Consider the following 12,556-nt stretch of genomic DNA (forward strand, 5'->3'; position numbering starts at 1 on the left):
TAGGTTAGGACGTCCCAATAAGCATTGGGGAGAGCAAAGAACCGGGCGTTCAAAAAAACGTAGAGCATCAAAATAACGCAAAAGGCCTACCACTGAGTTTGCGTCCCCCGACACTATGTATCCCCTAATCAGACTTGTACACGTTACAGAAAACAAATGACCAATTACAATTACAATTACTTCCTTTAAAAGGTAATTGATTACGGAGGTCAGTTACAGTCCCAGAAAAGTAACCGAGCAATTACAGAAATGTAATCGGTTACTTTTGCGTTACTTTCCTTCAAAATTTTATTGCCGTAACACTTAACACACGTTTACTGAAACTACAACGAACTACTGTAGCTTGCGTGGCAGAGAGAAGACTGGAGGATTGCGCGAAAGCTGGGAGGCTTACACTGACTTACACTGACTTTCAAGAGGAGTTGTTTTAAATGCGAAGCTTTGAGCGTTTCTATCTATCTATCTATCTATCTATCTATCTATCTATCTATCTATCTATCTATCTATCTATCTATCTATCTATCTATCTATCTATCTATCTATCTATCTATCTATCTATCTATCTATCTATCTATCTATCTAGCCGCCTACATCTGGGTGCTCTCGTGATCGTCTCCTTACCTTGGTGTAGACCAAAATTGCCATGCAAGGGTAACATGGTTTGACGAATATGACTGTCTGGTCATGACATGAATAACGTGAAAATCCTCTCGCGTACGTCGTCAAGCCCTTTCCTCCAGACACGTGTGGCACATACCCGTTTACCACGGGCCGCGGTGTACGGGTATGCGCCACAGGTGATTGACAGTTAATATCTAACCAGGAATGGCGAGAACAGACATTGGTAATTGAAATGCGAGAATGTTAAGAAAAACCGGGGCATCGGCAGCGTTGACCCGTCGAATGTCGCGGGTTCGATTTAGCCCGTGGCTGCTGTATTCTGATATGAACGAAGAGCAAAAGGAATCGTGCACATAATTGAAGATCTCATTGAAGCAAGTCGAGCAGACAGAATTAATCTAAACTCTTTTATGATAAGATATATCTCGTAACTATATCATAATTTTAGCACGTAAAACTAAATTTTTGCATCCATCTTAATGATGCCCACCCTCCGTTTCATAAACCTTCCCCCCCCTTGTGGGTGTTGACTTAACTTTATGAGCTGAGAGAACTTTTGCAGTCTCTGTCAGCATATGCCAGTGTTGGCTTTGCACCTTGCAATAGGCAAGCACGTTAATGAAATACCAGTGCCACATTCTGCACATTGAGAATCGTGCTGTTATTGCCGTTTCTCAGCAATAACAGTTGCTTAGCAGGCCCTGATGAGTCTTTTTTAAGAGCTGTGACAGATTCTGAAATGCGCACACGATCATAGGCGGGAGCAGGGTTCCCCTTCAGAGGCGGGGGGGGGGGGGGGGGGGTTGAAGGCAGGCGAAGGTTCATCGCGGCGCTAATGTATGGGGCAAACTTTGCCCCCCCCCTCCCCTTCTTAGGTGACTAGGAAGGGCGCCCCCCCTCTGCCCCCCCCCCCCCTGCCCACGCCTATGCACAACTCTCTAGCTAAATTAAATCATTATCACTGAGTGTTAAGTGATGTAAACATTGCGGACAGTATGTCAAACAGATTCCAACAGGCGGCGTATGTCCATCAGATTCCAAGAGATTCCAACAGTATGTCCAACAGATTGTAACAGGCAGCTTATGTCCATCATATTCCAACAGTATATCCATCAGATTCCAACAGATTCTAGCAGGCGGCGTACGTCCGTCAGATCCCAACAGTATGTCCACCAGATTCCGACAGGAGGCGCACGTCCATCAGATTCTAACAGTAAGTTCATCAAGTTCCAACAGGTGGCGTATGTCCATCAGATCCCGACAGATTTCGAAAGTATATGTCCAACAGATTCCAACTGCGGTGGATGTTCATCAGTAGAGGCCGGATTTTTAGGCACTAAAAAAGCTCGTTTCAGGCGCCAAAAATAGGCAGGCAAAACAATGTTTTAGGCTTCCAAAATCGTAAGTATAGGCACAATAAATTTTCCCATAAATGCAAATAATTTCAAACGAAGACGTGCGTGACCTCTATCTACGACAGGAAAACAAAAGGCGCGAACGTTTGAACACAGCGTGCTTCGTCCCGCACGGTTCGCACTCCCTTGTTCTGCAGAGTGAGTTAAGTGTCCACTGTCGAATCAACACACTCCTGAGTGTCTTTCCGGCATGACAGAGAAGTGCAGAGCAAGAACAAACCGCCAGATTGCTAAAAGACCAGAAGGGGGGGGATTCCTCCTATTGGCCGGGTCGAATTGCGTAGAGCCAATTTCTCCCCTGGCAGTGAACCTTTGGCGTAGGGGGGGGGGGGGGGGGGGGGGGGGGGGGGGGTTCAACCCCCCCCCCCCCCTCGAAACTTTTCAGTTTTGCGTGTGTGTATAACACGCACACATACAAACGCGTGCACGAACATATATAAAGTATGGGTGTCCCCCCCCCCCCCTCTGATAAAGGTTTCTGGCTACGCTACTGCTGTTATAAACGAAGCAAAAGCTGCGTTCACATCACATTTTCCTTTCTTTTTTTCTTTTTTTTTTTTTTTTTTTTTTGCTCTTCACTCTCCTTTCCGCTGACGTCTCTCCGCGGTTTCGCATTCGCCAACTGCTCGGGCCACGTCAGCGCGGCGGCGAATGCTCGCCGGCGTGTCCCGCTTCACTGTTACCCGCGGTTGTTGGTTGGTTGAACTAGAGGACTAGAGTTGGTTGAACTAGAGGACTATAGGTTGAACCCCATAGTTCCCAACAGTCAATCTTACGAGGTAACATGAATAACGGTCTCAAAGAGCACCCGGGAGCGATACATGAGGCTAAATAGCGTCTATATAAGCGCCAATTTTTAAAATAGGCATTTATAGGCATTTGCAAGCATTTAGGCACGAACGCCAAAAATAGGCATTTATAGGCACTATAAAACCACTATAAAAGCCTATCTTAACCTCTAATTCATGCTCATATATCAAAATGGTGCGATAGGAGCACAAGGAAAAAAACAGGCATTTGCCTAAAATCCGGTCTCTATTCAACAGATTTTAATAGTACGTCCAACATATTCCAACTGTACTACTACTACTACTACTAGTAGTAGTAGTAGTAGTAGTAGTAGTAGTAGTAGTAGTAGTAGTAGTAGTAGTAGTAGTAGTAGTAGTAGTAGTAGCAGTGGTAGTAGTAGTAGTAGTAGTGGTAGTAGTAGTAGTCATGTAGGTCACGTCACTTGAGTTGAGAATGATAAAGAAATAACTCAAGCGAAGTAATGATGATGATTATGATGATGTTAAATGGTGATTATAATTCTCGAAATGGCTGTGATGATGACGTTCGATCATAAACACTTGCGCGCTCACAGCCGCAATGCTCTTATTATGTTATGTTATTATTTGGTCACGCAGAATGGCTACCAGCTACGCCCCGTACCTCAACCATCATCATCGGTGATACCACGAGACTGAGCTGCACTGGCGTTCGCTCCAAGCCGTCTCCTAGCCTCTCACTGTTCGTTAATGGCCAGCTTGTGAACGATACCAAGACCAGACTGAAAGCAAACCTCGATGGCTTATCCGTAGTCAGCGCTCGTGCCACCTTCCCGTTGGGGCACGAGGACGGGGACCACGTACGAGTGAGGTGCGAGGCCCTGTTTTCGAACGTCCTTGCGGGAGCGGTCGAGGGGAACGTTCGCGTCGAGCCACGGCGGCGACGGCTGCTGTCGAGTGCATCCTTTCCCAGAGACCAGAGCGCCGAGAATGCATTAGATGATCAAAAAAGGGGGCTTTGTCTGAAGATGACGACGACTCGTTCGAAAACGGTGATCGGGCGTTTTCAAGTGTACAATAAAGGATGGTGGCTCACGCACACGCGTCACGGTCACCAGTTATGAAAACGAAAGCCTTAAGCCTTAACCACACACGTACGAGTTACAACGCGTCAGCGCGTGCCGTGTAGACTCGGCGCCGCGCCCTCTCCCTATGAAGGGAGAGGGTGCGCGGCCACAAGAAGGTGCATGCCCTCTCTCTCTCCATAAGGAGAGGGCACAGCGTCGAGTCTCGGCGCCGCGCGCTGACGCCTCATCAAACGTGAAAAGTGACCATCGATGTCGGCGGCGTCAGTACGAGCAATGCGAAAAATCACCGTCACGTGATGACGTCACCCTATCACGTCATCATGACGCCCCTATGATGTCACGTGACGACATCACATGACATTGTCGCTTGGTCAAAGGTGGATCGATCCCGGAGGCCGTGCTAAAACACGTTGGGCGCAGAAAGCTTCTTGGGGAGGGAAGGGGGGATGTCTATACAGTCGAGGGAAAAGAAAACGATGGCTTTCGCCCGCCAGCCGTATTCGGCAATTGCATAAAGGACCGTGTGACTTAACAAGGAGGATGAGGAGAAAAGGAAGGGCGACGACAGGAATGTCAACCAGAAAAGTGTCTCGCTGGCTTAAGCTTGGAGGAGGAGAAAACGGGAATATAAAGGTGAGAGAAAGATAGACAAGAAAAGACGCTGTCATATCGCACAACCGCGCGAAGGGCACCACTAAGTTAAAGGTGTTCGCACTGGCCCAGACGCTCTCAAGAAAGCTCTGTCTGCCGAAGAGCGATGGGGACGTTTTCGAGTACGGGCGCCGACTAGTCCAGTCGCCGCATCAGGGCCATATTACTGCTGTCACTACATTAGGCAGTGTGCATGCAGCACACACACGAGAAACGCCCCTTTCACTGGAATAAATCTCACGCGAACGTACCGACTGTTACATGATGTTTACCTATCATGCATAACCTGCTGACTGCCGGGGACCCTGAGGTATTATGATTAGAAAATAATGCTCCTCGTTCAAATGCATGCACTTACATAAACGCTTCATCGTTGCATAACTATATCGCTGCTTCCTAAAGAAAGGCCACCTTTCGAAATTACATTTCAAGGCCACTGACATTTCTTCACCTCCCTACATTTTTTTCCCAAATATCGACCCTTAGGAACCGAGAAGCTCTAGAGTGAATACGAAAATATTCCAGACGAAGAAAAAATGTTATTTCTTTCTATAGGAAAACGCATACAAATGTCAGCACATTCCCTGATGTAGTGAGACATCGCGCATATTTTCATGAAAAGTGTCGTCACGGCCATGGAAATGCCACTCCTGCTCCTCAGTTGAGCCACGCTCGTCATTCCAGACCACACAAAAGTCGCTCTACTATCGTCGACATGCCGATCTTCCTCCGGGCTTTCTTATCCTACCCTGGCTCCCATCTCGTCGTGTTGGCCTCTCCGAAAAGCTCCTATCGCAATACATCGGGTCTTACCAAGTCCTGCGCCATGTGACACCTGTCATTTATGAGATTTGAGATGACAACGAACTCACCGACGGCCACACTCCGAAGTGACATCGTGCTCGTTTCCCGCCTCAAACCTTACAAGTGTGACGCGCCATTTCAACCATACCAAGCACATGGACGGTGCTTTGCTGGCAGGGTTGATGTTGCGGCCATAGAAATACCGCTCCTGCTTCTCAATGGATGAATATGACAACGACGTTAATGCGGTGTTGTGTCTCGAGCTGCCCTGACGGCCTGTAACCCTAGGCGTGAACAACAACAACAACAAACCCTGTGCGCTCTGCGCAGTTTAGTTTCATCCGTGCCAACCGGCTACTGCACAAAAATACTCTCCGTAACAATATCTTGGCGGGTTACCGTTAATAGGGTTGAGCTTTCGAAGACAGGGACAACGAGAGGCGTACAGAGGAGCAAACTGGAGTGCTGCAGTTTCTCTTTTCGTACCCCTTACGTCCCTGCTTTCGACAGCGCCGCCTTACCAGTACGCAATTCAAACTCCCTCCCGAGAAGCTGCAATCTTTGTTGGGCACGTCCGTTTGGTGGGCAAGCGTCAGGCAATTTGATCGTAAAGACGGACCACGTGGTGCCCCGTTAAAACAAAATAAGCGAAGCTGCGTGTATACGCGTTCGCAGGATGATCGTGTCAACACCCTAGAAAGTAGAGAGCTATTGCGCAGTTGCACTCAGTGTGTCGCGCATGTGCGCATAATTCGAGCAGGCTTCTCTCTGTAAGCGAACTGCGTTTAAGTGAGCAAGATGGGTTGCCATGGTCTCACGCTCGCTACTGGACAACCTTGAGTTTCAATGCCACGTTCCCACGCCATCAGAAGCGTGCCGTCTGAAAATCTATTGCGGTGGTGAGCTCTATCAGCTGTCTTTTCACGCAGATTGCGTCGCCCTGCGACACCACATCGAGCAAGACGTCGTCACGCCCCTGGCGGAGAGTTCATTGCCGGTATTAAAAGGAACGCCGGCCGCGGCTCCAAGGAGCGACATTATTGAAGACAGCTAGAGGACCGACATATGCAGTACGAAATGGCTTGTGCACCGTGTGTGTTTCTCTTCTTCATCTGGATTACGACATGTAAGTCAGCAGCATTATTTTCCATACAACCTTAATGAAAATCAACACATAATGAAGCCACGGAAAGTATAGGGGACGTTAAGTGTACTGTTTTAAGTGTGTTGCAGTAATTGTGATACAGATGGGAAGAAAGTAAAGTGGACGAAAAGACAACTTGCCGCCGGTAGGGACCAAAACTGCGCCGCCGTAGCTCATGTTGGAAGAGCACCGGGCGCGTTATTCCGAAGGTTGCAGGTACAGTTCCTGACGGCGGCAAGTTGTCTTTGCGTCCACTTCACATCTATATCGCAGGGCCGTAGGCAGAATTTTTTTTTTTTCGGGGAGGGGGGGGGGCACCTGATCTGAAGTGGGGCCCAGGCAGATGTGGTTGAGTGTCATTTTGGGCTCTGTATGCAATGGCAAAAAAAAATAAATTAGGGGGGGGGGGGGGGCACGGGCTACGCCACTGCTATATCGTAATTACTACAATACACTTAAAACAGCACAGTTAAGGTCTCTATACTTTCCTTGGCTTCATTATCTGTTTGTCTTCATTAAGACTGTATCAAACAAATAAACGAGCCTTCAAAATTATCTTCTTATATTCATTGGCAGCATTATGTTGTTTTTCTTCTGGGTTAAACTGCATAAGTTGAATATATTGCGGACATATTTTCCTTAGAAAAAGCCAACAGCTTGAACGGTTTCGCACTAAACAGGAATGTAGAACACTGTAAGCTTTGCGGGCACTCCCTAGTTCAGCTCGTATGCCGAAGCAAACACTAATATTGTGTCTAACATTAATATTGTGTCTAACAAAAAAAAAACAAGCCCTTAAAAGTCATCTACTTTCCTTCATTCATAGCGAGGGTCTCGTTCTAGCAGGCTGGTAGTATGCGAGGGATAATTGGTCAGCTGCCAGCTCGTAAAAAGGTCACGTGCTACGTGACGCCAACAGGCAGAAAAAGAGCGTTTCACACTCGCCGCCACGGCTGCGATCGGCGCCGACTAACACTCCTAGGTTTAAATGCACATATATACCCCATAAAGTGGACGGGAGGATGACAGCCGCCGTAGCTCCGTGGTAGAGCATCGGACGCCTTATTCGAAGGTCGAAGGTTCGGTCCCTGCCGGCGGTAAGTTATCTTTTCGTCCACTTTACTTTCTTCACATTTATATTCTAATTATTACAAAATAACGTCCCCTATACTTTCCTTGGCATTATTGTCTGTTAGTTCTCATTAATACTGCGTCTAACAAAAAAATGACGCCTTAAAAGTCATCTACTTTCCTTCATTCGAAGCTAACACTAAATATTCATCAAAATGGTATAATAAGCGGGTGAAATGCGTTTGTTGATGCTTGTATATAGAGGATACGTGCAAATAGCGCGAAATTACGGGACAAGCTGAGGTTAAGAAAATTGAGACAGCATTATAAGAAACGCACAGTCGCTTGCTCTTCAACAAACGCTCCAACAAGACTTAAAAATCCATTAGATCGAGGTTTAGAGCAACCATAAACGCCAGAAAATTAAGCCTGAAGTAATGTACTTGAACATGCTGAAAACAGTGCAAAAACTACACGGACAAAAGAAGATAGGGGGACAGATGGTGTGTCCCCCTAGCTTCTTTTGTCCGTGTAGTTTTCGCGCTGTTTTCAAGATGTTCCAGTACTATTGCCAACAAGCCCAGCTATCAATTCTTCCAGAAGCAAAGCTATTTAGCTCTATTCCGCGTTTCATGTTTTGTTTTCTTTTTCAGCGAAATGCAACTACTATACCTGATATCATTTCGCGCAACCAATGGCCGCCTGAGTATTAGTCCGTGAGGGGAAAAATAACTAACTAATGTTTTGTTTTGGTGTTTACTGCCCGCAAACTGTCTGAGCACGATGCTTTTCTACAAGCAAGTACGGCATAGATGAACAGATGGGATGAACGTTTATTACAGACACTACTGGTCCGGCGCAAGCGCTGAGATTAATCGGATTGAAGGTTCCCGAGTCGCCGATTCGCGGATCCACTGTGACGCTCGAATGCCGCTACGACCTGGAGGGGGATCGGCTGTACAGCGTCAAGTGGTATAAAGATGGCGTCGAGTTTCTCCGATATATGCCCCATGACAGGCCGAAAATAAAGGCGTTCAATATCAAAGGACTCAAAGTGGACGTAAGCACTGCTTGTTCTTTTTATCCCTGCAGTTTCACTGAAAAACAATATATAGAATGCGTTAATATTCAAAATATCGAGCCTTTGTCGTTGAATATATATTATATTAGCAGTTCGTGGTAAACTATGTGGGACTGCGACGGCTATTCCCCAGAAAAGTAACAACGCTGAGTGTGAGGTGAGAATGGTTCGATGCAACAGTTTTACTTGCTTAGTGATAATGAAACATCGATATTCTAACATCCCAGCCACAATATGAAACAAAACTTCGGAGAGAAAAAAATGTCACTTTAAGATAGATAAAGGCTTGCACTACACGCCAGGAAAGGGATATTATATATGTATGGTCAGGAATCTTTTAATGGGTTTGCTCACAGAAGAAAACCAGTAGGATAAAACGCGAGTCGTTTACTACCATGATAGAGGATCTATTTTGCAGGTCATAAGAAGCACCAACACTACAGTAGTGCTTGACAACGTACAGCACTCTGCCTCGGGAATATATAAATGCAAAGTATTGGCCGACGCACCGACGTTGGATGAGGATGCGGATGAAAAGAAGCTGGTCGTCACAGGTGATTGAAAACATTCAATGCATTAATGGCTATGTGGGTGGGTCGAATTACTAGTTTAGCGTCTGTAAGCAACACTACACAGGTAATATGACCAAAGTCATTGCGGTAGATAGTTCCATGTTTGCTTACACTGGCTTTAGAGCATTGATGTGAGCCCGATTCTCGGCGCACTAGTGTTTTTGTATCCTTACCTCCGTCAGAATTTGGTCGTTACGGCTAGGAATCAAACCCGCGACCTTGCTCAGTGACAGAAGTTCGTGACTGTTGTATATCAAGAACGCAGGATCAGAGGACGGAAGAGAAACTTTATTGAGCTGCTCGTAGTTACAGAGCCTCGAGCAGACTGCCCCGATGAGGCGGGGTCCTCGAGGAGGAGGAGGGCCGTTCCGTCGCTCTCTTGTTTACAATACATGGCGAGAGCGGCGTCCCGGGGAAACGTGACTCTACATGTATTTAGTTCACGGCGGCTGCAATAATACATAATTCACAGCCGCGCCCAGATGTAAACACGGAGAGGCCATGTGGTCTCTCACTATACACACTCACGTTGTTAAACACGCACACTTTGCCGTTGCTTATATGTGTGTGGCTTTTTAGTTCCCAACAGTGACTATTGCTGTGAATGTCGTAACAATGTGAACTTTGGGTATGCCGCACGAAAGTCGCCGCAGAACCAGGCGTCACGTAAAAGCTTTCCAACAATGGCCAACAAGCACTAACAAGCCCCTTAGCTAACGTATCCCATTCATCATAGTTTGGTTAATAGCTTTAGTGAGTATAGAGCTACTGTACAATTAAAATCACCTAGGTGCTTCAGGTTCGTCTACCCTGGGAAATTCTAAGACTATAGCGCTAATTTCACTACACTTGCGTAGAAAATAAGAGACAGTTCTATGGCAGTGATCGCAGCCGCTGTTTCTTACTGTGAAAAACAGAGAAGGCACACAGAGAACAAGAGAAGAGGCGCCGAACGAGCGCAGCATAAGTCGCACACCAACTAGCCCACTGAGCGAACATGATGCTGCCGCTGTTTTTACTTGAGTGACCTTCTACATGTGCGTGTTTCAATCCACACTCCACAGAAACTCCTTTATCGATGGACCAGCCACCAATCGGAATCCTCGGCGGTTCCGTGCGTCTCAACTGCGCGCACAACCTCGGCAGCTTGCCCCTGTACAGCTTCAAGTGGCTCAAGGACGACAAAGTATTCTACACCTTTATTCCTCGCAACAGGCCTCCTGGAGAAATGTACAGCGTGCAAGGTGTGACGGTCGATGTAAGTCCACTGCTCCGCGAGTCACACGAGTCTCAGGGGCGGCGCCAGGGGTAACAAAGGGCAACTGCCCCCTCCCCTTACATTCTTACATGCCGTTCCCTTACCCACACCCCGAAATGGAGTGCCAGAAAGCTTACCTCTATATTAAGGGGAACTATGAGGAACTCTTAGCGAAATCGTAAGAAACAACTCTAAAAACAATCATTGCAATTTAGCACGGGCGCTCCTTTCATATGCACGCCTACGAAAGTATTTACCTTCCAATAAAGAGCTTATCTTTCTTCATCTGTGTGCCAAACGCAGATGCTGCAGGGCAACTATTCGTCGCTGTTCCTGAAGAACCTGAGTGCCCTGAGTGCCGGCGCTTACCGCTGCGAAGCCAGCTCCGACGCTCCCCCTTTTCTCACAGTCCAGGACGAGAAGATGCTCGCGGTGTTCGGTATGTATGTGCCAAATCGGTACCAAATCGGTCACTGTAGTTCACATTCATTTCTTTGTCCTTAGGCTATTCTTTTAGACAGTCCGCCTCGGTGGTACAGTGGTTACGGTGCTCGGCTGCGAAACCGAAGGTCGCGGGTTCGATCCCTGCCGCGGCGGTCGCATTTCGATAGGGGTGAAATGCTAGAGGGTCGTGTACTGCGCAATGTCAGTGGACGTTAAAGAACATCAGATGGTTGAACTTTCCCCAGCCCTCCACTACGGCATGCCTCATAATCATATCGGGGGTTTGGCCCGTAAAACCCCACATACTATTATTATTGCTACTCTTTCAGACAGCCGGGGACGTACACAGCAACGCTACCATTTTCATCACCTAATAATATTATCTCAAGCTCCACGCACTGTGGGAAGCAATGTTGTGCGAACCATTTAACAGATAACTGGCTGTATACCGTCGCGTGGCGGTGCGCAAAGATGTTACCAGATACATAATGTGTCCCTACAAAACAAGTAATTGTGCGTGTGACATGTGCAGTTGCGTCACCCAACGACAAGACCAGTGTGGCGAATGAGATGCATGGATTCTATCAATTCGTTGTTGATGTTGTCGTTCTCCGCTTTGCTGTCGCATCGAAATATCAACGACCTTTCAGATTGGGTTGCTTCGTGTCTATTTCTTCAATTACCTCGCCTTTCATTTTCTCCTCTTCAGCTTTCTTTCGCATTTTCAAATGCATAACAAGGAGCAAGTCCAAGGAGGGGTGCAATATTGAATATGCGTCAAATCCGTACAATGGTCTTTTCACAGCCCCACTTGTTTCTTCCTTCGAATCTTCTCGTACTTTCTCGCAGAACAACGTGACATGAGACCACACATCACGTACGACAGGGAGACCTACCAGGTGGGAGACAACGTGCTCCTCAACTGCACGTCCAGCCGCTCTAGGCCGGCTCCCAAGCTCGCGGTGTACGTGAACGACCGCCTGTTGATCGATGCCGACGTTAGGACTAAAGTCGACACACACCCGGACGGCTTCCAGACGACCACGCTCGCTGCAACCATCCCGGTCAGACAGCACGACGTAAGCAGAGCCGCCCTGCGTGTGAAGTGTCAGGCCAGCTTCGTGGGCCTGTACGAAGCGGTGGGCGAGATGTCCATTCCGGTTGGCCAGCATACGGGAGACCACAGGGCGCCTTACCAGCACCAGCGTCCGCAGCACAGCCAGCCGCCACAGCGACCGCCGCACCTCGGTTCCATCTCGTCAACACAAGACGAGTGTCTCACCAAGGCTATGAAGATTCTGGCAAGGGCGTGGGTCGCCTACCAGTGAACAGAGTTGCAACCAAAAATGTTCCAAGCTTACTTACACTCTCAGGCGCGCACATTTTTTTTTAAATAAATCTACCCGAGACTTCTTAATGTGTGTAATAAAGCTATATAAAAACACGTTTCCCGGTCATGCGCTGTTTACCCATAGGTCCTATCAGTCGCAAAAGCGTCGCGGTCACACCGTTCGTCATCTGACTTGACGTGCTACGTGGCGCCAACAGGCAGAAAAAGAGTGTTCCACACTCGCCGTCATGGCTACTGGCGGCGCTGACTGACGCTCCCACGTTTAAATACATATATACCCTATAAAGTG

General features: G+C 47.6%; 1 protein-coding gene across 1 annotated transcript; it reads left to right on the plus strand.

Moving 5' to 3' along the window:
* The first annotated feature begins 6,296 nt into the window (after positions 1–6,296).
* On the plus strand, positions 6,297–12,350 carry LOC119382743 (immunoglobulin superfamily member 10). Its single transcript, XM_037650573.2, has 6 exons — positions 6,297–6,472; positions 8,404–8,621; positions 9,061–9,196; positions 10,279–10,472; positions 10,776–10,911; positions 11,766–12,350. Exons 1-6 carry the CDS (start codon positions 6,412–6,414, stop codon positions 12,242–12,244), a joined length of 1,224 nt encoding a protein of 407 aa, XP_037506501.1. The 5' UTR covers positions 6,297–6,411; the 3' UTR covers positions 12,245–12,350.
* Positions 12,351–12,556: the final 206 nt, after the last annotated feature.

This window comes from Rhipicephalus sanguineus, chromosome 2 (assembly GCF_013339695.2).
Source record: "Rhipicephalus sanguineus isolate Rsan-2018 chromosome 2, BIME_Rsan_1.4, whole genome shotgun sequence".
Taxonomy (NCBI): Eukaryota; Metazoa; Arthropoda; class Arachnida; order Ixodida; family Ixodidae; genus Rhipicephalus; species Rhipicephalus sanguineus.

Coding starts and splice junctions, on each gene's coding strand:
- LOC119382743 (XM_037650573.2), top strand. CDS start 6,412: ATGCAGTACGAAATGGCTTGTGCACCGTGTGTGTTTCTCTTCTTCATC. Junction 10,473..10,775: donor TGCAAGGTGTGACGGTCGAT/GTAAGTCCACTG, acceptor TGCCAAACGCAG/ATGCTGCAGGGCAACTATTC. Junction 10,912..11,765: donor GAAGATGCTCGCGGTGTTCG/GTATGTATGTGC, acceptor ACTTTCTCGCAG/AACAACGTGACATGAGACCA.